The 25,221-nt window shown below is 37.5% G+C and overlaps 2 protein-coding genes across 9 annotated transcripts in view; both read right to left on the reverse strand.

Moving 5' to 3' along the window:
- The window catches only part of LOC123867780 (G protein alpha q subunit), a 33,098-nt gene extending 19,208 nt beyond the window's left edge, over positions 1-13,890 (reverse strand). The window contains exons 1-3 of one of the 7 annotated variants that reach the window (XM_045910038.1): positions 9,781-10,113; positions 9,498-9,700; positions 749-933 (exon numbers count right to left, since the gene is read on the reverse strand). In XM_045910038.1, coding sequence (XP_045765994.1) covers positions 749-933; positions 9,498-9,700; positions 9,781-9,806 — 414 coding nt within the window. In that variant the 5' untranslated portion in view covers positions 9,807-10,113. Of the gene's footprint in view, positions 1-748; positions 934-9,497; positions 9,701-9,780; positions 10,114-10,173; positions 10,484-13,514 lie in introns of those variants that run through there. The other 6 variants (XM_045910036.1, XM_045910041.1, XM_045910040.1 and 3 more) reach the window with 6 other exon arrangements.
- Positions 13,891-15,367: 1,477 nt separating this feature from the next.
- Positions 15,368-25,221, reverse strand: part of LOC123867770 (fatty-acid amide hydrolase 2-B) — a 33,750-nt gene continuing 23,896 nt past the window's right edge. For both annotated transcript variants that reach the window (XM_045910019.1, XM_045910018.1), the window contains exons 4-9: positions 22,136-22,353; positions 21,063-21,192; positions 19,557-19,696; positions 18,907-19,047; positions 18,329-18,598; positions 15,368-15,879 (exon numbers count right to left, since the gene is read on the reverse strand). In XM_045910019.1, coding sequence (XP_045765975.1) covers positions 15,577-15,879; positions 18,329-18,598; positions 18,907-19,047; positions 19,557-19,696; positions 21,063-21,192; positions 22,136-22,353 — 1,202 coding nt within the window. In that variant the 3' untranslated portion in view covers positions 15,368-15,576. The remainder of the gene's footprint in view (positions 15,880-18,328; positions 18,599-18,906; positions 19,048-19,556; positions 19,697-21,062; positions 21,193-22,135; positions 22,354-25,221) is intronic.

Raw genomic sequence — 25,221 nt, forward strand, 5'->3', positions numbered from 1 at the left:
AGCGAAAAACCTCGCCGAATTTTATGAGCAGAAAAACACGCGAAATATCTCTTCGGCGTCTAGACTGCGCAGATATAGCGCTCCCCAACATTGTACCAACACTCAACCGTTCACACACAAGGTCAATTAGAAAGTGCTCGCATCAGGTAAATAATTACTATTTTAAATAGTATGTCATACTCATTCGCCAATTTACTTGTTACAGATACTTCCAATATCAATCAATTTATAACCGACAGTTTCTAAATCCCATCAGTTTTGGATGGTCAGGTTCCATGCAGCATCAGGATTGAGGAGTTGGAATCCAAATTTTTAATGAAACAATGTCGCAAAGTTCTTCTATCGATTTAAAAAAATGACGCAAATCGGTTCAGAAATCTCGGAGATTTCGGTGTACATAGGTAGAAAAACACAACTCCTTTTTTGAAAGTCGGTTAAAAAAGTAGCCTATGTTACTCCCTGGTCAATTCTCTACTTGTCTGTGAAAATCCCGTCAAAATCGGTTCAGCAGTTCCGAAGATTAGCCTTTTCAAACAGACAAGAATTTTAAAAACGTGTGATTCAGTTATGGTATCGTTCAAATAACCATATGAGCTTAATATGAGGTAGTTATTTCGAAATTACAGACAGACACTTCAATTTTATTTATTATAATATTATTATATATATTAGTATAGATGGTCGCAGATTCACAGCCATACGGGCAACATATTAGAACGTAGACGTGACGTAGAATTAAATAAATTACCGAATTGGACGGATTCCCATATTGTATTTTGAGTAGGTCCATGGCACGTATCATGCTCTGCATCGCCATGAAGATGTTCTGGTAGACGAGTTTGATGAACCCGCGCTTGTCCTCGTCGCTGTAGCCGGAGCCGTGGATGATTCTCATCTGCTTGATGAATGTTGATTTGCCGGACTCGCCAGTGCCTGAGGGCAAATGCGAAATCATGTAAAAGTGAAATTGGAACCTAAATAGACTTCAGTGGCGCCTATAGCCATACTGCTGCAGACAAAACTGAGTAGTTACTCCAAACTGTTAAAAGTGCTTTATTAAGTAAATTGTGTTAAGACGAGAATGGCCCTGATTCTGTGCGCAACTAAATTCGCATCTTTTTCTTACCAATGTAATAACAAATGGACAGAGAAACCTAATTTAATTTAGAACTGTCAAACCTCGTGACTTTAGGTGTTGAGAAACTCTGCTAAAGTCACTGAGCATGACTATGTGGTCGGGAAATCGAAGCTGAGTGATGTAGTCGCCGCTGAGGTTTATGCCAAAGTCTGTTCCAATCCAAAAGCTAAAGACGTTTTCCATAGCAGCGGTAAAGAGCTTCGGGGAGTTACGTTTGTCTGTCGTACGTCTCGTTGCACTTGGATTGGACTCATAATCAGGTTCTGTATACGGACCGACATGGTGGCGTTTTCATACAAGCACTTTAGTATTTGAATATATCGGTGGTCAGTCCGGCATCTCTGTAGAGCGCAAATATCCACCGAATTGAAGGCATAAGTCATAGTCCACACATACTTTATGACAAATATGGGCATAAATAAACAAACTATATTGCAAAAGAGTTACATTATATCTCACTAGGAAGCCTGGCAGCGCTGTGTACGCGAATTTTTAAGATTACCCACGCAATAAATGTGGCATTAAAAAATATGACATGATTTTTATTACAGTGAGGTCGAGTTAATAAGATTGAAGTTCAATTCTTAAAGTGTCGAGTATTTTAAATGAGCTACGCCAGAAAACTCGCTTCGTAGCCCCTTTAAGCAGCTTCATCTAATCAAGCTTCGTTTCGCTACAGAGGTCATCAAGCCATGATTTAATATAATATCCTAGGCTGCGTCACATGGAATCAAATCAAATAAAATTATATATTTTACAATTAATCGTAAATAATTAATTAATTAATTACAACACAAGTATATTTACTTGCATACAATGTGAAGAAGAGTGGAGTTTTTAATATTTAAGCGCAACACTGTAGACGACATTCTTCCCTTAACTCTTAACGAAGTTTTACTTAAGAGAGTGACTGAATTTGACATTTGGGGCACATTTTGAGTCATGAATGACGATACGGGTATGTCTGACCTTAGAGACGTTGAGAGGGAGTGTAGGGCGTTGGCGGTCCGATGTAATATGCTACCTGCAGTATTACACAGTGCAATAGTGAGGTAAAGCTCACTCTTTTTAACCCCCGACCCAAAAAGAGGGGTGTTATTAAAGCATACTGTCAAACATTTTACACGTGTACCATATGGGTGATGTATATATGCAGAGGCCCTACAATGACCTACGAGTGCAGAATAAAAATGGTTTCAGAGTACTGATGGGGTCGCCGTGCTGGTGCAGAGCGTCACAGATGTTTGCGGAGGCTCACACTGATGATTTTTACGCAATTAAAGAGCTGCATCTATGATGTGCAGAGTACGCGGGAGTTCCAATGGTATTCTGAGAACATTGGCTGTGAAGTGGGAAAACCCTTTTATGAAGCTCTGGGTGCACATTACACATGAACACCAAGTGGTCAAGACGGCATATGAGTTGAGCTAATTCAAATTAATTAATAATAACAGCAATCTAGTTTAATTGCTAACATATGTAGTAACTATCACTTTATGGATGAAATACCTGAAATAAATGTTGAATAAGTACTGAATTGAGTTATTATTAACTTGATTTAGTAATATTATGTTAAAGACATAAGAGCAATATTTTTTAAATAACTAGGCATTTCTAGAGGCATATGTGGCACAGTTGTGGCATAATAATTATGACAATATATGTTATCAAGCAGAGGTGTTACGGAAGTCGTTGTATCGGAACCGAATTTGCAACCGGAGTTTTTATTTTTAACCGACTTCCAAAAAAGGAGAAGGTTCTCAATTCGTCGGGATCTTTTTTTTTTTTTTTTTATGTATGTTCCCCGATTACTCAAAGACCCCTGGACCGATTTGGAAAAATTTTTTTTTGTTTGAAAGGGTATACTGTGCAGGTGGTCCCATATAAATTTGGTGAAGATCTGATGAATATCTTCGGAGATGGAGAACAGAACTCCTCAATGGATAGGAGCAAATTGCTCGCGATCAGTGTAATAGCTTAGTAAACAGTAGGGTTTTAACTGGGCACAGCTTATTATAGTACAGTGGGGCCACTAAAAATTGTGAAATAAAAAAATTTCAAAAGAAAAATAAAACCGACTTCAAAAACGACAAACACTAAAAAATAAAAAATAACTTTTGTTTAGCTACACGTGTAATGCACCTAGGTATGAAGTCGGGCGAGCTTCACTCTTGGATTTCTAATTTTGTTTTAATATGCTCGCTCGACTTCATACCTAGGTGCATTACACGTGTAGCTAAACAAAAGTTATTTTTTACTTTTTAGTGTTTTTGGTTATATAGGAACCGGAAATGGAGGCGGAGGCAGAAGAGAGATGTGTAAAGTTGCCTTCAAACTAGGAAATATAATATAATATATAAATATCGCCCACCCTACTTCTAAATGTCACTGTTAGTGTAACATTGTTAGTGTTAGTGTAACACTGGTAGTGTTAGTGTTGTAGGGTGAGCGATATTTATCTATACTTCTATACTTAATATTATAAAGAGGAAACCTTTGTATTTTTGTATGTTTGTATTGAATAGGCTCAAAAACTGCTGGACCGATTTCAAAATTTCTTTTACCATTACTTAGAGGGATTCTTCCGAATCCGTATAGGCTATATTTTATCCCGGAAAAAAGAAAAAAAAATAAAAAATAAATGTCCACCCGTGCGAAGCCGAGGCGGGTCGCTAGTATATTATATTATGTTTCCGTAGTTTGAAGGCAACTTTAAGGGCAGGTCTAAGAAAATAGAGTTACACACATTTATTGATCAGTTTTCAGTCTTATCAGTCAGTCAGTTCTTATTATCAGTTCAATAAATAAATACAGGTAGGTAAATCGAATCTAAACTCTTAAAAAGTACCTACCTGCTAGTAGTGTAGTTCAGCAACATCAATATATTCAACCTCCGATATGACTACCGATTAAAATTTATCGGAACCGAAATCGGAAACGAATGTGCAAAATCAATCGGTAGTTCCGACCTTTCAATGCAAAATCAATCGGAATCGAACCTCCGTTACATTTCTATTAGCAACTAGCAAGTAGCAACCCGCGCGCCGCGACTTCTATCAAGACTTACATTGTTTTCGTTTAACTTTACTATTTACAGTATAATAATGTCCTTAAAGCTGTGATAGCCTAATGGTTAGGACGTTCGACTCCTATTTGGGAGGTCGGGGGTCCGATCCCAGGCACGGACCTCTAACTTTTCGGAGTTATGTGTTTTGAGCAGTAATCACACTAATATTATAAAGGAGAAAGTTTGTTTGTGTGTGTGTGTGTGTGTGTGTGTGTGTATGTTTGTTACTCCTTCACCCAAAAACTACAGGACGGATTGGGCTGAAATTTAGAATGGAGATAGATTATACCCTGGATTAGCACATAGGCTACTTTTTATCCCGGAAAATCAAAGAGTTCCCACGGGAATTTAAAAAACCTGCATCCACGCGAACGAAGTCGCGGGTATCAGCTAGTTAGTTATAGTATCGACTAATTTGTGACTTTTTATTTTGACAAATTTCTTAAAATGAACACTTTCAAGTAAAGATTTTTATGTAATCCTGTGAAGATGATACTGCCATTGTCGGAATTAGAATGCCATAAGCCTACCTTGTCGTATTAATTTACGAATTGCGAAAAACCATATTAAAGAATTTCGCGGGCAGACCCGTCTCATGCACCTTATATAAAAATATCACTTGCTTTAACAAAACATCGTGAGATGAACATGCATCGCATGTTTGAGACTTCTCTGTAATGTTCTCAAGGGTATGTGAAGTCTGCCAATGCGCAGTTAGCCAGCATGGTGGACTAAGGCCAAACCCTTCTCATTCTCAGATGAAACGTGTGTATCTGTGTATCTGTCTGTGGCATCGTAGCTCCTAAACTAATGAACCGATTTTAATTTAGTTTTTTTTGTTTGAAAGGTGGCTTGATCTAGAGTGTTCTTAGCTATAATCCAAGAAAATCGGTTCAGCCGTTTGCTAGTTATCAGCTCTTTTCTAGTTACTGTAACCTTCCCTTGTCGGGGGTGTTATAAATTTTTAATTTACACTTGTTTATTTTTTCATTCATTATAGGCAAGCGCTTGCCCACAATTACACCTGATGGAAAGTGATGATGTGGCCGAAGATGGAACGCGTTTACTTAGAAGATGCTTATTCACTCTTGTTTTACCTAAGAAATCGAACTGTAAAACCTAAGGACTCAAAATCTTGTTCTCATAGTTGAATTGTATGCAGATAGCAGATGGATCTGAGAATCCACCACATTATTACTCCAAGAAAATTGATACTACTATTGTATTGATTGTATTGTTGTTATAAATTACTAGCTGACGCCCGCGACTTCTTCCGCGTGGATTTAGGTTTTTCGAAATCCCGTGGGAACTCTTTGATTTTCCGGGATAAAAAGTAGCCTATGTGCTAATCCAGGATAGTATCTATCTACATTCTGGATTTCAGTCAAATCCGTCCAGTGGTTTTTGCGTGAAGGAGTAACAAACATACACACACACACACACATATACAAACTTTCGCCTTTATAATATTATAGTGTGAAGTGTGATAGTGTGATGGACAGCACGTCATAAATAGCTTCAGCAGTGTGAAATATGGTGCAGCAAGGGAGACCCACTTCTATGGTCTAAATTGGGATGATGCCTTTGTCAAAATAAATTATTTCTTAGTAATAAACGTTTTGACGTTTGATAAAAAGTCCCTCATTTGACTAGTAGTCATCATCCATAATAATATAATAATATCAGTGATCAGCTTTAGAGACCAGATTTTTCACATTAACGTTTAGATAATGTGTTTGACTACATGTTATATGCCAATAAGGATACAATTAATTACAACATACAATAAGTATGACACTTGTGGGATTTTTAAGAAATAGGTAATTACTTATAATCCTCCTCATTGTTTTGTGCGAATATCTATTTTAAAATATGACTCTCATCTCTGTTGAATAATAACTATTAGGCAACAATTGTGGTCTAATGACTAAATCAAAAAAATGTTAAAATAATGTACTCAAAAAAATGAATTTACTTTCTCTAAGATAATGATAAGACAAAACAGAAATCTCTATCTGCTATGTTCAATTATAGATTCAATTTATACACATGGACTACAGTCCATATCTATATAGACCATACTAATATTATAAATGTGAAGTGTGTCAGTCTATCTATGATGTCTACCAGCTTTCTATGGCCCATCTGTTTAAACAATTTTGATTTTTGATTTTGATGATTTTTAATATACAGTTTCTACTGAACGCCTTTTTGTTGAAAACGAAAGAGTTCTATATACATAATTTGTAAATAACCGCAAATCTATGTGGACAAAGTCACAACATCATCATAACGCCAAAATTGACCACATTTTGTGCATATTTTGCCCATTTTTAGGGCTTCGTACCTCAAAAGGAACAACGGAACCCTTATCACTTTGTTGTCTGTCTGTCTGTCTGTATGTCTGTCTGTCTGTCTGTCCGTCCGTCCGTCCATCGTGTCTGTCAAGAACCCTACAGGGTACTTCCCGTTGACCTAGAATCATGAAATTTGGCAAAATTTTAAAAGTAAGATAACTATACCATGTGGGGTATCATATGAAAAGGCTTTACGTATACATTCTAAAACAGATTTTTATTTATTTTTATGTATGACTAGCCGATGCCCGCGACTTCGTCCGCGTGGATTTAAGTTTTTCGAAATCCCGTGGGAACTCTTTGATTTTCCGGGATAAAAAGCCTATGTGCTAATCCAGCATATTATCTATCTCCATTCTAAATTTCAGCCAAATCCGTTCAGTACTTTTTGCGTGAAGGAGTAACAAACATACACACACACACACACACACACACACACACACACACACACACACACAAACTTTCGCCTTTATAATATTATAGTGTGATAGTTTTTGATTTATCATGCAAAATGTTGGAAAAAAAACCAGAGTAGGTAGGAACCCTCAGTGCACGAGTCTGACTCACACTTGGCCGGTTTTTTCAAAATACTATTTATTATTACTAAGTATTTTAATTGCTTAGTTTCACAATATAATATTTGTATGTATATTCATAACTTACTTACTATTACTAATAAACAATAATGAAATATTTTTCTACATTTTTTAGAGTAAACTTGTGAAGTTTGTCACATTAATTTTTAGGCTGATAATGTCAACTCACAATATTGGACAGAATTTGAAAGGGGCCATTTCTGCAGAAACCTGTTGCTAGATTTTGGCCAGTGCCATTGATAAATGTGTTAACTTTCTTTATTCCTTCAAGACCTGGGTTTTTTTATAAAACAGACTTTAATTTGCCACGGAACTTTACCAATAGTGAACAAGTAAGGGCATTAATTACTGAAATTACTATCTATGATTAAACTATCAATGAAAAAGTATTAAATATGCATTATTAATATGAAAATAGCGTTTTATGCATTTGCATATATGCAAACATGCAAATATGTATATATATGCCAATGTCTACTTATAACTAAAATAATCTACCATTAGATATGAAACCTATCTCAAATGGAAGGTCCCATTTAAACTTTATTTCATAACAGATGATGCTCCCAACTTCATTTTTATCACTTGGTATATTTATCTTACTTTAAAAATTTAAACACGTTTTAATTTTTTTTTAATGATTTAACCACAAATTCATGGTTTTCAGATTTATTCCTTTACTTGTGCTATAAGATCTACCTACCTGCCTTTCATGATTCTAGGTCAATGGGAAGTACTCTATAGGTTTTCTTGACAGACATGAAGAACGGACGGACGGACGGATAGAGGGACAGACAGACAGACAACAAAGTGATCCTATAAGGGTTCTATTATGGAGCACATTAAGAGCATTATGGAGGCACCAGGCTGCAGGTTTCCTCACATGTTTTCCTTCACTATTAAGGCAATTGATAACAAAGTTAGAGGTGTGCGGCCTTGCAAAAAGAAGGCTGACTTTCTATCCACTAGGTATCACAGCTCCAAATAATAATTAATAGCACAAAGAATCAAGCAAAGTTTGTTAAATTTGTCCCTAGTCTTATTATGTCCTTATAGTTTTGTAGAGACATAGCATTATTGTGCTGTATTACAATGAGTGATAATAGAGTTATTAAGTATTTTTGGATGTAATGATCATAGAATGATATGAGACAAAGGAGACTTTTTTTTATCAAATGTGCATGAAAAACCAATAAACTAGTTAGTCAAATATGGAGTCAATCCAGATTTTATCAAACACAAACATGTCAAAAATGCTGTTTGCTCTCAACTTACAGTATAAACTCTATATGACTTTATTGAGAGTTGTTCTTAAATGGGGAGAAGAAAAATCCGTATTAGAAAAAGAAAAAGTCTATTTCAGACTAGTGTTAGTAATTACATAAAAAAACAATTCTTATTTGAATGCTATTGCATATAGTCAGTTATTTTTGTCTGACGTCTTTTGCTGCACCAATAATTTTCATGTATTTTTTACTTATTTTATTAATATATTGAGGCATCTTGGTGATGAAGAAAGCACCTTTCCCATACATTCGTTTCCTTATCAATAAAAGTTTTCATCAATACACTTTCAATTTTCTCTTATTTGCTATGTTTACAGTTTGAAAGTTTGTGAGCAAGTAAGAATGTGATAGCATATATGCATATATATTTTTTCATATAGATAATCCATGATTCCTATAATAACAGTCCACACATGCAAGCAATCCCAATTTGTAAAAAAAGAATTGATTTCTTAGAAAGTTCGGTACATATATGATGCTGACAGTGTTTAATTGTTGTCGTTATTGAGAGTGGGTGTAACCAACCAAAGCCATGTGATTTTGACACTTTAGGGAGTTTGTCTTTAAATCATGGCGTTTACACTGTATTTGACAAGCCTATTAAGACAAACAAAGGATAAATCTGAATTTTATATGAAAGTTGGGGTATTCTTGCATTTGTCTTGCATCTTAACTGAACCATCGATAAAACATTGGAAATGCGCTCTGGATTATATTTTAAAAAAACCATTAAGATGTTAACTGGGAGTTTGTACTTTTGTAGCAAGTAGACTTTAAATATTTCAGATATTTTAAGTATTACAGGTTTCTGATACCAAATATGGTGGTTCAGCTTATTTCAAAACATTGTACGGCCCTTTTTTTAATAACTAAGGGGTTTAACTGTGCTTGCTTCTGACTAAAATAAATATACTGTAATTAAATTATGACATTGGTATTATAACTGTTGAGGGTTAGCGCAAAATGCCTATGATTCTGTATCACACTGCTAACCTCAAATTATGGCCTAATTTATTGTAAGTGCTATGAATTATAATAATTTGATCATCTTACCAAGCAGAAGTAGCTTGAGCTCTCTCCTGGCATCGCGTTTGTCCTTTCGGAGTTGCCGCTCTATTTCCTGGTTGATTCTCTTTTGTTCCTTGGCTTCTTCTGACATGCAGCACTCCATGTTTTCTCGAGGCGGAGGCCGCAGACCGTCCTCTCGCGCGGATCCCTGTCCCTTCGGCAGGCCTATCAACCGAGGCACACCACTCCTAAAAACGATATATCTTTACACTCACTGCATCACGGACACGATTATTTTCCGACACGGCGAATACACTAATTCACACACCGACTCGATGGCACGTGAACGATCATCCGATATAAGATCTAATAAATCCTAAAACCGACAATCCGGTCACTGGGTGTGGTGACTTATGATCAGTCATATACATATACGCTTCTGTCAACTGCCGACATAAACACTTCGAAATCCGTTTATATACGAGCGTCGAACCTTGCAAACCGACTGTTTAATCTCATTAATATAACTAGATTCAAGAAACCTATGGCTACTCCCCGCACCAGTTTAATAATATAATGAATACTGTGAACAAACAGCAATTTGATGATACCTAGGCAATCTACTGATAACTAGAATAGCCTATGTCTAGGTTACGGTGTGATATGCCGTACTTTGCGTATTTAAACACTTTTACGAGGTATCTTCGCCCGAGTTACATACCCGAGTATATATCCATAGGGTACGATCAAATCTTTCACTCCAATTTATTGCACTAACCACGATTTTATTCACTCAAGTCATACAACGTCCGCCTCTCAATATGGCGCTGGGAGATTTTGGGCGAAGTAACAACTGCGCGTGCGTCGTGCCAGTATTTAGAAAATAATAAATAGCTAGCAGTAATTCGATCAAGCAATACAAAAGTTGTTTAATGTAGAATTCAATTGTTCTGGATGGTTTTCTTTGGTCGATTTATAAAAATAGGATTTTTAATTTTCATCCTCACATCAAATCGTGTGACATATTATGTCAAAATCAAATTGACCCAATTCCATCATACAAATGTCATTCAGTTTCTGTTCTCTATTTACTCTGTGGTGATATTTGTTTAAGGTTCCGTAGTAAAATGACACCTCATAGCCATAGGTAGTTATAGTTTCGTCCAGTTGGTTGTCCGTCCATCCGTGTCTCACAGCAGTCATCCTTTTTTTTAAAAAAAAAACAAGAAAAACGCTGTAAAGTTGACATTTTTGGCAGAGAAGCTTGTTACCAGTTAACTACCTATGTACCTATTATGTACCTAATGCAGTGATTACAATACTCTTACATATTGCTTAAATATTTGCCTACCAGTACGCCTTCTAGAAAAATATGTTTAGGCAAAAATATGTGTAGGCAATTTATATAGTTTCTTCCTTCTAGAAATAGCTTCATTATTTAAAAAAATGGCAGCACCTAGGTACCTACCAATATTGTGCTGCCCTCACTGACATGGATTTACATTCACATCGCTGGCTGCCCTACGTGTAGGTACCTAAGTTTTCCACACTTAAATCCATTATATTCATATTGTTTTATTTTACAATAATCAGTAAGCGGTAACTAGTATTGTAATTGTATTTAAAATGTTCAGATTTTATTTGTAAACTTATTCCTAAATCAATTTCAGCCGTATATTTCGCAGCCTACTTTCAGTACAATTTATTACTACATGTCTGACTTAGTATTTATGAAATCTAGACTATGGGAAGACCTAGACTGATTATTGTAACCATTTAAACGAGCCGAGCGAGAGGTCCTCGTCCGTACTGTGTCCCTTTCTAATTAGGTGACCACGCGTTACTCATTTCCATATAGGAAAGGTATTCCTATGTATTCCATACAGAATAAATAAACACATCAAAATATACTCTCAATTTCATTTTGAAAATAGACAGTGAGTTGGACAGTTTAATATCCGAGGGGAGAGAGTTCCATAGCAGTATTGCGGTAACAGTAAAAGAGTGAACTTATTAGGAAGAGGAGTGTGTAATCATTTTCAGCCGTAGATTATTTTGAGAACGAAGAGAAAAAAGAGTGTGTATCACATAAGTAGTTACTACTCAAATCGTTCTTTAATATAAAGGGGAGTGGAGGATTTATATACGAAGAAGAATCGTGAGCCACTTGAGCTTACGTCGGAACTTGCATTGCAGATGTGGTTATGCTTTCGTAGCCCAAAATACAAACTTTATACAAAGATTTTGAAGTCGCTCAAGTTTGTTCAGTTGCCCTTCAGTTAGATTAAGATAACAAGTATCAGCGTAATCGAGAGTTGGTAGAAGAAGAGACTGAGCCAGCGCAATCTTAGTAAAAATAGAAAGAACATTACGCAGTCTTCGGAGGAAGCTGACTGCACCAAACATCTTTCTGCTCCTCACTCATTTGTAGTATCCAAGATAGAAATTGGTCAAAGGTGTGCAGTAGTGTGCAGCACCAGAATTGATAGTTGAGGAGTTAAGATTCAAAGTGCAATGATGAAGTAAATACTCGGTACCTACAAACAATATTATAACCATAAACAGTTTCTGAACTCCTATGGCTCCTATAACTCCTGACTTGATGTACGCTGCATCATCAGGGTTGATCAGTTGGGACTTTAGAGTTTAATCATGAAGTCGTTGCTTGGTATCTACGACATTAGATCGCCATCAACCGTTCCGTAATGTCTATAACTTAGGCGGGCAGTAACCCAGCAGCATCAAGATTAAGTAGATGGATCCAGAATTTATTTATGGCACCAACTCATAAACTTTTTCTAATGACCAAAAATAATTCCAAATGGATCCAGAAATCGGAGAGCCTATGTACACCGATACGGTAATCTCCTCCTTTTTGAAAGTTGGTTAAATTTTTTACTTATCTTATTAATTATTAAGTAATAACTACTACTAAATACTAATAAAAACAAGTGCTCGAGTACTAAATTTAATGATATATTAGATATCTATTTAATTTTTAGTGTCGTCGTCCTTAATATGCTACATTATTTTTATGGTCACCCTACGAAAAGCAAGGGATAGGTACATTACAAAATTAATAGGGTCCAGCTCAGCCATAGACATATATTACTTTATCAATGAGCTCGGCTCGTTTTGTCTTCTTTTATCTATGCTTAATCGAGTTTCGGCACTGGTAGCAAAGCGGACTGTGGTTTAGTGGTCAAGGCTTCGGGCACGATTCCCAGAAAATTAAGGTTTGAATCCTGCTAGTCCCGCAATTTTTAATATTCATTTAAAAATTATTATTTAGAAATTGCCTTGAGTGTGGGTAAAGCACTACCTATAAAAATTATAATATTACTATACTGAAATCTAGTACAGTAAGTTTACTATATGATCGAGTATCAAAACCAAGTGAAGTTAAAAAAACAACTATTATGGCATTTTCGGTAACGTTTTAAAAAAAACATTCAGTTTTCATTAGATAGACAAGTAACGCAATTATAGGCTGAAAATTTTATTCGCTGTTTATATCACATTTATTAGAAACCACATTAAAATATGGTAAATTGCTAGACCGTGTAATAATAAAAATCCTGCCCAATTTTATCAAACAAAAAATATTATTATTTCACGATTTTAATTCTCTTGTTGAATGACCATGTATTTTAATTCTGACTTGAATTTTTCGGCTGGCAACATTCTTAACCCGTAGCAAAACATCTCAATATTTTTCGCTAGTCGTAACTAGGATCGCGTTTTCTTATTAGTCTGTGCTCGCAAGTTCGCAACTGCGTTTTCGAGCGGGATTTTTAAAATCAGCAATGGAGATAAAAATATGGAGATGAAAAAAAATATTTTATATCGCAACATATCGCAGAGCTTTTTAAAAATAATTATGATGATATTCATCGTTGTCAGTATATAGGTTAATTAAATCTCTAAAATAATTACCTATCTTATTGTTTTTTTTTTTAAGTAAAACTATTTTGGCATAGGACCCGAGTAATTCTTTTTAAATAATATTTAAGTAGGTATACATAATACATATTATTATGTATTTTACATGTACATACTTACGAGGTTTTTTTCCACTGTGTTAATTAAAAAACAACAATTAGACAACTTCGGAAGAACCACCGTTTTCACAACTCCACTATTGATTGTTGTTTGAGAAAACCATTGAAGAACGTACTTATTGTGTTCATAATCCAGTAGGTACTAAGTAATCGGTGAAACGTCCATTCACTTCCATGTTACTAATAAAATTACTTTTTAGAGACCAAACGGACAAAACATAAGTATGAAGCACTAACTTACAGTTTAGTCTTATTGTAAACATATAAAATTGTTATTTATTTTAATCTCATTATAATACCGATACATAAGACACACAACACACATTTTCGCATTGTTCTTAATGGTCACACCATATGTAGGCGACTGGGAAACCTTGCCATCTAATCGCTGTTATATATATGAAGTGGTATACGTCAGAGGATTTAAGTAATATATCTATTTCAGAAGCTGTAAAAGTGTCGCCGGGGTACCTAGGCAGTTACAGTTAACTCTAGCCGCATGCTCGTCCTAGGCAAGGATTAACCTTGCACTTACCTACAGTACGAGTTAGCTTCAGTTGGTACTAAAATGTCGGGCATGTCACGGTTGGATGATCATTGAGATGTTATAGTACACCGTGTCCGGGATCAATCTAGTGATAATATACGACTATATTAGGGGTGTGTGCTACAAGACAACTGCTTGCCAGTTACCACTCCAACACTAACTAAAACCATCTCCAATACACCCCTCCTATGTAGCTACAGCACTTAAATTGTTTGGTTGTATTGTGTGCAAAAAATAATTTAGGTACTTAACTTGAAAGTCTGTGGTTTTGCAGGTCCTCAAAATAAATGGGTTTAAATAGATTGGATACAATATTCTCCTTCGCCAGACACTTAGCAAAATTGTAAAACGGTAGTTAGAATAACTCGATCAAAAATATGCTTCGGAATCAAAAAAATCGCTCAATTTTGTTGTTGTTTTAGAGTCATGGTTATGAGTTTAGAAGAGCGCCCCTAATATAGCTAGTTTGATGCCAGAAACACTTTGGTACAACTTTCATTATTACCTGCTTACTAATAATGATGCCCGCGACTTCATCCGCGTGCATTTAGGTTTTTTAAATCCCGTGGGATCTCTTTGATTTTTCGGAATAAAAGTAGCCTTCCCCGGGGTATAAGCAACTCTGTACCAAATTTCATCAAAATCAGTTTAACTGTTGGGACGTGAAAAGCTAGCAGACATAGTAGACAGACACACGCATTTATAATATTAGTATGGAATGGATATGGATAACTCACCAACCTACTTATGTAAACATTTAATCCATGATTATAAAATATGCAAGTCTGTCTGTCTAGTCCGCTAAGTTTTCACGGCCCATTCGTCTGTTCAAATCTACCTACTTATAATCGTGACATCGAATCCACAATCTGTCCCAAACTGAGTAAAGGATTTAGACAAAATATTTTGCTATAGAGAGAGATTGCATCCCGGGGTCAGACATAGGCTTAGACTACTATCCCGGGAAATCGAGGAGTTCCCACAGGTTTAAAAAGTCTAAAACCACGGATAAAGTCTCTGCCATGATCTAGTATTATCATAAAATCATGGCATGATTAATTATTATGAGTGAGCCAAGGTTCCCTTCGTTGCGATCACGATACAAAATATACTGGAACTTGGGTTCTACTACCTACTTATTACCTAATTAGTATTACTTACATGGGTTCGACCTACAGCTGCTGTTCGTCTTAATCCTAACCTAGACTCTGATTGAGGACAGACGAATATTATTAAGGTTCGAAGGCTGAGGCTGAAAAACCTCTTATTGCCTAGCAAGGGAGAAATAAAACTATTATAAATACTTATATTTCAAATATTTACTTTTTAAATTCCCTGTAATAATTATACACTATTAAAACAAATTTATTTTTATACAAAAATACTTATAGGTAAGGATCCATAAAAATCTAACGTCTTTGTCAATTATCTCTGTACCTCAGCTTTGGCAATTTTAATTTCCTTGGTTAGGTCCTTATCGCCTTTTCTTACATTATTCTAACATCGTTAGCGTTACCTATGCAGTCTTTATACAGTTTAAAAGTTCTTTGTTTGGCGGTGACCACCCACCAAAAGCTTTTTCGAATTCCTTGGCAACGGCTATTGTTAAGTGATCATTGCATTTGTTTGCAACTATTTGTATTCCTACCGGCAAACCTTTGTCAGTGAGTCCCAGCGGACAGGCAGTTGCAGGTAAACCTAGCGCGTTGAAAATTGTCAAATACCCACAATTAAGAAACTTGTAGAATATTCTATAGTGCAGATGAGCTGGGTATGGGAAAGTAGGAAAAAGTAATACTGCGTCGTCGGATAATGCTTCCTGTAAAAGAAAATTTCTTATATTACTATTGATATTTTATTGATAATCCAGTTTGAAATTATTGGAATAATTGGAAGATTACTTCACTTGATGTTTGAAGTAGGTATAGGTTAGGCAGATGATAATCTCCTTGTACCTAACGTGATTTTTTTATCATCGTTCCATTACTTCACAAATGTACTAGAGTTTAATGAAAGCTGATAAATAGTGATTTTTTAGCGTTTTTAGAAATCTGCAATACCTACTAGTTGTTTATAAAAAAAAGTAAATCTTGCGTAAAAATAAATCCAGTATCAAAATCAGGTTAGGTTATAAAACCTCGCCTGGTTTTAATACTGTATTTATTTAATAACAAGCCGATGCCCGCGACTTCGCCCGCGTGAATTTAGGTTTTTTGAAATCCCGTGGGAACTCTTTGATTTTCCGGGATAAAAAGTAGCCTATGTGCTAATCCAGGATATTATCTATCTCCATTCTGAATTTCAGCCAAATCCGTCCAGTGGTTTTTGCGTGAAGGAGTAACAAACATACACACACACACAAACACACATACAAACTTTCGCCTTTATAATATTAGTGTGATATAATAATTTTTACACTTAAAAATTCAGCAGAATTTATTATTTAATGTGGAATCGAATAGAAATCGCGTGGCATTAATAAAATTGTTTTGTAATGCTGTACCTAACCATATTTTTATAAAAAATCTATATTATTATGATTATTAATTTTAAACTAGACTAGATAGGTAGGTGAGCTCGCAACATACTGTGCGCTTATTCGCAGTTATAGGTCATGGAATATGTGGTGAATAGCCCCATATTTTAAAGATTTTTGGGAGTTGGTTCCATAATTTCATGTCGTGGAAAAAGATCAACCACGACAGATGGTCGAATTACATAGTTACACTAGGAACTCTGGCGGTAAGAGTGAAATTGTTAAATAAATGCGATAGAAATAGACAAAGTACACAAATGCAAAGAGAGTCTAGACGTCTCTGCTGTGCTTTTGGCTTTCCACATTGTTATCATAAAGTAACTCACATTACCCCTAGCATTAAGATACTCGATAAACATTCACTTTGCCTCCTTGGTGCTCCTCTTTATAATGAATCCATACAACCACTTTTGGATCAAAAAATTAGAACATTTTCGGCTAATACCGACAAATTGGGCGCTCTAAATTCTCACATTGCATTTTCGATCCTAAAATATTGCCTTTTCGTACCTAAATTAATTTATATCCTTCGCGCGAGCCCAATTTGGAAATTTCCTGGACTACTCGATAATATGGATGCCACCCTTAAAAGTACACTAGAACAAATTCTAAATTTAACTTTAGATGAGCACTCCTGGAACCAAGCTACTTTACCGGTCAAGTACGGTGGCATCGGCGTGAGGAAAATTTCCAGTGTAGCTCTTCCAGCTTTTCTGTCCTCTGTGCATAGTATAAGAGAGCTTAGCTCTCAAATTCTCAAATCAAATTCAATATCATTGACCTATGCCACAGAGGCCCTAGAGAGTTGGAAGGTCAGATGTCCCAATGTCGATATTCCAAAGGAACGTTCTACACAAAAACTTTGGGATTTGCCATTGGTTCAGCTGACACATTCAAATTTGCTGCAAAATCTTACAAGTGACAGAGATCAAGCCAGGCTCCTAGCATTATCGGAAAAGGAATCTGGGTATTGGCTTCATGCCTTGCCATCCAAAAATCTCGGCACCCTTTTAGATAATGAAAGTTTTCGTGTGGCTCTAGGTCTCAGATTGGGAACACCGCTGTGCCATCAGCACAGATGTCCGTGTGGAAAAGAGGTTGATAAATTTGGAATTCACGGACTCTCTTGCCAAAGGAGCGCTGGTAGGCTATTTAGGCATGGCTCTCTTAACGACACGATCAAAAGGGCTCTTGCCACCATAGACGTTCCTGCGCTCATTGAGCCGGCAGGGATTAGTCGGGATGATGGCAAGAGACCTGATGGATTGACGCTGGTTCCCTGGGAACGGGGACGGGCGCTAATGTGGGACGCAACGTGCGTTGACACATTGGCCCCGTGTCATATCAGGGAGACAGTATCAAGACCGGGAGCCGCAGCAGAAATGGCTGAAAACGGCAAGCGGCGCAAGTATGCCTCTCTTATTGAGAGTTACATTTTTGTTCCGTTTGCCGTGGAGACCCTGGGGCCATGGAGTCTTAGTGCAAAGAAATTTTTACGAGACATTTCACCGCGTTTAATAGCCTCATCGGGTGACAGAAGGGCTGGCTCATTTTTTGCGCAACGGATCAGCCTGGCTGTCCAACGCGGAAATGCAGCCAGTATTCTTGGCACCATTCCACGCGGGCATGATTTGTACAGTAATTAGATAAGGCTAGCTTTAAGTTTTATTGTAATATTTTCAATTAAAAAAAAAAAAAAAAAAAAAAAAAAAAAAAAAAAAAAAAAACTCACATTGAAATCTGATTTGATCTCTTCAAAAATCCTTAGCAGATTCTTGTAGTAACTTTTTGGTAAAGCATCAAAAAACTTCTTCACTGGGCCATAGGCGACACTCGTCAACGAATGATTCGATAGGCCGGCCATTTTCTTCAGAACATCGGGCCAAACGGAAACCCACTGGTCGCGTTTTTGCGGGTCTGTGTAGATGTTCTGTACATGTGGAATGTTGAAGAGAACTCTCACACTTATCTCCCACATATGTTCGATGTTCGCTATTTTCAGCTGAAATTAGGTGAAAGATAAAATTTAAGGTACCGGGTTAAAGTCGAGGTAAAGTCAATCCAGTTCACGATATTCTGAGGCTAGTTTGAGGGTAGTTTGATAAAGTTGCAACAGTGCGTAAATTGCGCTGATGAAGCAACGTTGATCTAAGTCAGTTGGGGTTTGGATTGGACCTGTAACTGCTCTCCGTATCTCGGAGATTATCAGGTAGGATTATAAACGAAGATAGAATTTTATCTTCTTTTATAATCCTACATGTTGCTTTAAAAGCCAATTTTCTAAAAGTGTAAAGTACTTAACGTCCTGACCTCCTTAACTTCAATATTGTACGTCGACTGTAAGTAGGCTTTGGCTTTGTCCAGCGCTTTCTTCACATCCGAGCCTATTTTATTTGTCACGTGACTGTCATCTCCCTCCATGTAATAAAACTTGAGCCGCGTGAGGTCTACCTGTAAAATACCAAAATATTTTTAACTGACTTCAAAAAGGGGAGGTTCTCAATTCGACTGTATGTTTTTAGGGCTCCGTACCTCAAAAGGAAAAACAAAACCCTTATAAGATCACTTTGTTGTCTGTCTGTTTGTCTGTCCGTCCGTCCGTCGTGTCTGCCAAGAAAAGCAATAGGGTGCTTCCCGTTGACCTTTGAATCATGAAATTTGGTAGGTAGGTAAGTCTTATAGCACAAGTAAAGGAATAAATCCAAAAACCGTGAATTTGTAGTTACATCAACAAAAAAAAAAAATGTGTTTCAATTTTCAAAATAAGATAACTATACCAAGTGGGGTATCATATGAACGGGCTTTATCTGTACATTCTAAAATTTTTATTTATTTTTTGCATAATAGTTTTTGTTTTGTCGTGCCAAATGTCGGAAAAAATACTTGAGTTCTGAACCCTCAGTGCGCGAGTCTTACTCGCACTTGGCCGGTTTTTTTTTATATATTTAGATTTTTCTTACCGGCTTGTCCAAAGGCACATCGGGTCCATTAGGTTGCCTCAAAACTTTGAGAAGTAACGTCAAATCTTCAGCGTATCTTGTTATAGGTCCAAGTGCAAAGTACTCTTCGAATTCTGTATCTAAACAATCTGGTACGTGACCTGGAATGGAAGAGAATTTCGAAAAATTAATTACTATAATAGGTATCATATATTTATTTATATTGCATAAAAATAAAAGTGATATGATCAGGTCCGGTTACGGAAAATTGATATGGTAATCAAGAAAAAACAAAATAGCGTGCAACAAGAGCTATTTTTTTATGTATAAGAACAGCTTAATATAAAATAGTATGTATTTTCTTCCTACCTATACAAGATGTAACCTGAACACTAGCAAAAACAAAGGCAGGTGATATTACTGATGATTACTGATAAGGTACCACAAGAAAAAAAAGATGTTTACAAAAACCTGTACTCTAAAAGTTCACAAAATATTGCAAATAAAACATCTGGCTGATGCTAGAGGTCAACGATCGTTATGTAAATAGCTCGCTCAGAGTCAACGTCGTGGTCGGACTCTAGCACGCTATACATTGCGGGTTTGAAAATTACTCAATCACTTTAAAGTACTAGAGCTGACAAATGATTATTATTATTGGCATTGGATTGTGTTTAGGTAGTATGATAATAACCCTAAGTTTCTACTAGCGTTCTGGTTACACCTTGTACACATATTTCTGTTTGTAATATGCATTGAACATAATAATATAATATCTACAATCTACATATATAATATTATGTACGATACTTAGGTACAACTGTACAAAGTATTTTTGGAAACAACAATAATACCTATGCATCAATCAATACTATTATTGTTATTACCATCATCGATACACCTTGAAAAGTTTTAAGCTTGTCACACACGTGATAAAATTATGATTTTTTTAATGCTTATTCACTGCTTTCTAATTTTTATTCTGCGCTGGCTCCTAATGAACCATCTAACTGATTAGACGGATGATGATTATGAATAATTTAATGGAAGACAGAATTACTTCCAAAAAAACGGGTGAAGACTGAGTCGGACTTGGACACGAGTACCTGCCTTTTATTCTAGGTCAACTGGAAGTATAAGGTTATAGATTTTGATTCCCTTGACGGTTCCTGACTGATACGACGGACAGACTGCGAAGTGATATTATAAGAGTTCCTTTTTTTGCTTTTGAGGTACGGAACCCTAAAAATGACAAATTACCTCTTTTGACGTGTGTATGTGTGTATCTGTGTATCTGTCTGTGGCATCGTAGCTCCTAAACTAATGAACCGATTTTAATTTAGTTTTTTTTTGTTTGAAAGGTGGCTTGATCGAGAGTGTTCTTAGCCATAATTCAAGAAAATCGGTTCAGCCGTTTGAAAGTTATCAGCTCTTTTCTAGTTATTACTGTAACCTTCACTTGTCGGGGGTGTTATAAATTTTTAATTTACACTTGTATTGACTTATTATGTATCCATCTATACTTGCCTTGAATAGAAAGAAGCCTTGGTGTGGGTTTGTGTCCGAAGATACCATTGAACATCGGCGGTAGTCGCAATGATCCTGCTATGTCCGATCCTACGCCCATGAGCGAGGCAGCCGATGCAATTAACGCTGACTGGGAATGTTTAGAAAACAATATATAAGTAATAAGTAGATCGATAGACATCTCTGTATCAGATCGATTGAGATCTCTACATCAGTTTCGGCTTGCAAACCACATTTTGAAGCTAACCGCCAGCGCGGATGACAAGAGCGGCTCGTATACTTATTTGCGGCGCCGCAATTTCACTATGAAACGATACAAGAAACTATAAAGCTCATGCTCCGCGCGCTTACCGTCAGCGCTGGTGGTTAGTGTAACTATGCAAGTACACTCAAACAATCGGACAGCCAAAGAGACGTAGGTCTCATCAGTTCCGCAGATTTTGGTTTGTTCCTTGTGGATCACGGACATCCACTAAGTCCAGTCCAATATTCCTAATGATTCACGATTTCATGTACCTATACGTATAGGTAAAAATCGGGTTGTAGACGACAATTTTTGCGCAGTTCCTTCGACTTGTACGTTTTATGGCGCTCCAAAATCGATGCTTTTACATAAACATACGGTTTCATTTAATGGACCGTACATACGTTTGAATTGTCTCACCCTGTAGTCTCACCAGCAGCGCCCGTCCTCTCGTGTTAACACAAACGAAAAGCCAATATTATCTGCTGATTATAACCAACAGACAGGATACCGTACTTTTAATTAAATTGGTGATCATAAATAAGTACCTAGAGCTAATTACCACTCGCCACTAGGTGGATGGATGAGTGATAACAGAAGTGTGTCGCAGGAGAGCCGCTGGATCCAAGCAGCTGCAGCGCAAGACTGCGCGGCGTGTGTACTATGAAAGTTTCTGCAGGGACCTTGTAGGCCTTAGGGTCCCTGTAGGGTCTCTGTAGTCCTGAATATCTTGTAAGTTGTAACTTTCAAGATATTCAGGAGTACGTCTACAGGTTAAGGACGACGATGATGGCATCTAATTTCTGTAACATTCTCAATAATTCCTTACTTCTCCTCCAGAAGATCCGCCCGTTGTACGCTTCTGGTCATACGGATTCATTGTCAACCCGGTGACATTGTTGTACGTCTCCCAATTCATACATAGCTGTGGCGTGTTGGTGACAGCTATGGGTATGGCACCAGCTGCCCTCGCCAAGCGAACTATATCCGCGTCTTGTTTAGCGGGATTTCTGTACGGATAGACGGTCCCGCAGTCGTTGCTCATGCCTGAAACAAACTTCTTTAAGTTTTTACCCACGACGGAACTGAGGTCAATTTATACCCTAGTGGAAGGACGGGTAAATACGAGTTACCTTTGCATCCACTGGTGGGACAAGCCGGTGGGTGCATGGCTTGCTCACCCAAATTATGTGTTAAACCTCAGAGGTTGCCAGTATAGATTTTGTATACGTATGACTGTTAGGTACCTAAACATATTTTCCTTAAAAATTATTATTACTCGACCAATTTTGATGCTTTTTATATTTTTATTGTTAGGACTATAATGGGTAAGTATGACATTAGAGCAGGTTCTTAGGCAGAAGGTCACTAAGGGCACTACTATAACTTGATTTTTAAATTCTTAGTTAGGTACTTGTAAACTTATTTTTTTTTATATATAACTGTCGCATAATGTAACTGCAAGGAGTAACTTTGTTAGTTCAGGCGCATAGACTCTTAAAACATGTGGATTGTGAGTATCCTATTAAATAAAAACCTTATACATATTTAAAAATCGAATTAGTAGATTACGTAAATATCTTCCTGCGTCGCTTCCTCAATTTTGAGGATCGTGGCTCCCCTTTGACGCAATCCTTGCTACGATGTTTTTCCATTGCACTCTGTTTTTTGCCGCATGGATTGCATCACAGATGGGTGTGTTGACCGCTTCTTTTATTTGGTCTGACCAACGTCTCGGGCTACGTCCGCGGGGTCTCTTTCCTTCGATCTTACCAGTGACCATGAGTTTTTCAATATTGCTGGCGTTCTTCCTTGCGATGTGACCGAAGTACTCAAGAGTCCTCCGCAGACAGATGTTAGTTAGCCTCATCTTTATCTTAAGTTTGTTAAGTATTGAGACGTTGGTTCGATGTTCAGTCCATGATATGTTGAGCATGCGTCGCCAACACCACATCTCAAAAGCATCGATCCTTTTTTTGTCAGCAGCTTTGAGAGTCCACGTCTCAGCTCCGTAGAGAAATATGGAGAATACAAGAGTTCTCACTAAGTGCATTTTTGTCCATTGGGATATGTTCTTGTCCTTCCATATTCTAGAAAGCTGAGCCATGGCGCTCTTTGCCATGCCGATGCGACGGCGGACTTCCTGCTCGCAGCCACCCTGGTTGCTTATGTTGGAACCTAGGTAAACAAAATCCTCAACCATTTCCAGGCCCGTAGTGCCGCTGAGATCCAGCTTACCTGACCTATCCACAACCATAACTTTGGTTTTAGACTTATTTATAGAGAGCCCCAGAGCGTTGCTCACCGTCTCCAATCTCTTCAGGAGAGCTGTCATTTCTTGTTCATCACATGCTATCAGAGTTGTATCGTCCGCGTATCGCAAGTTTGTTAGTCTTTCTCCGCCGATACTAACTCCCCCTTCCCAGTCCGATAGCACTTCACGCATAATAAACTCTCCGTAGATGTTAAAAAGAACGGGAGACAGTATGCAACCCTGGCGTACACCTTTTGCGAAACAAAACGGCTTTGAGGTGCTGTCATTTACCCTTACTACCCCAGAGCTGTTATAGTAGAGGGAATGCAAAAGGGCTACGAGGTGTTTTGGGACGCCAAGTTCTAGAAGCACTCTCCACAAATGCTGCCAGTTCACACAGTCGAAGGCCTTGCTGTAGTCGACGAAGCACAGCACAACTGGTGTATCGAACTCGTAACACTTCTCGATCAATTGTCTGATGTTCAAAATTTGCTCTCTGGTGCCTCTGCCCTTCACAAATCCTGCTTGTTCTTGAGGTATCTGCCAGTCTAAAAAGTGCCGAAGTCTCTGGTTGAGGATGTGCAAGAGAACTTTACTTCCATGTGATATAAGTGATAGTGTGCGATAGTTATCACATTTTTTGGTAGATCCTTTTTTGTGAATTGGCAGGATAATAGACGTTGTCCAGTCGGCAGGCCATTCGCATGTTTGCCAAATTTGGTTGCACAGTCTGTGGATAATCGCGATCCCAGTATGTCCTAGTGCCTTAAGTATTTCCGCTGAGATTTGGTCAACACCTGGGGCCTTTCGGTTTTTCAAGACCTCGATAGCTTGCTCCACTTCCGACCGCAAGATGGGTGGTTCTGACTGGCTACCGTCCCACTCGTGGAGTGATGTTGATTGAGTGGGTGGTCCCTGGTAAAGAGTTTCGCAATAAGATCTCCATCTTTCCAAGATTCTATCTAACTCATGTATAGGAATACCATCCTCATCTTCCACTACCCATGCCTTTGGTTTGAATTGCTTGGATAATAGTCGAACCTTTCGGAATAGGTCAGCCGTTTGATATGTCACAGAGTGCGCTTCAATTTCTTGACAAATGCTTTCTAGGAAGATGTTTTTATCCCGACGGCATTCTTTACGGATTTGCTTGCTTAGGGTAGCGTATGTAGTAGTAGGTTCGCCCTGACGAGGATGTTTTCCGGCTAACAGGTCCTTGCGTCTTTGCACAGTTTGCCAGGTTGCATCAGACATCCACATTTTGCGATTTTCAGTACGACTTCTGCGATCTTTTATTATTTTCATTGTAGCGATGACTGGCTTTTTGAATTCTTCCCATATGTTATTTGGGGCTGTTACATTGATGGCATTGCACTCTCGGAGTTTCTCTTCCACGGTGTTGCGAAAAAAATTTATTTCAGCTGGGCTAAGTTGTTTTAGGTGCAGTGGAGCTATTCTCTTTCGTCTTTTGAGTCGCAAGTTCATCCAAGCTACCAGTAGGACATGGTCTGAGCCACAATCAGCACCTGGAAATGTTTTGGCTTTTCGAATGGATGACCTCCAGCGGGTGTTTATTAAGATATAGTCAATTTGGTTTCTGTACCTATCACCTGGAGATTTCCATGTATACAAGCGACGGGGAGGTTGTTGAAAGCAGGTGT

Source organism: Maniola jurtina, chromosome 8 (genome assembly GCF_905333055.1).
Source record: "Maniola jurtina chromosome 8, ilManJurt1.1, whole genome shotgun sequence".
Taxonomy (NCBI): domain Eukaryota; kingdom Metazoa; phylum Arthropoda; class Insecta; order Lepidoptera; family Nymphalidae; genus Maniola; species Maniola jurtina.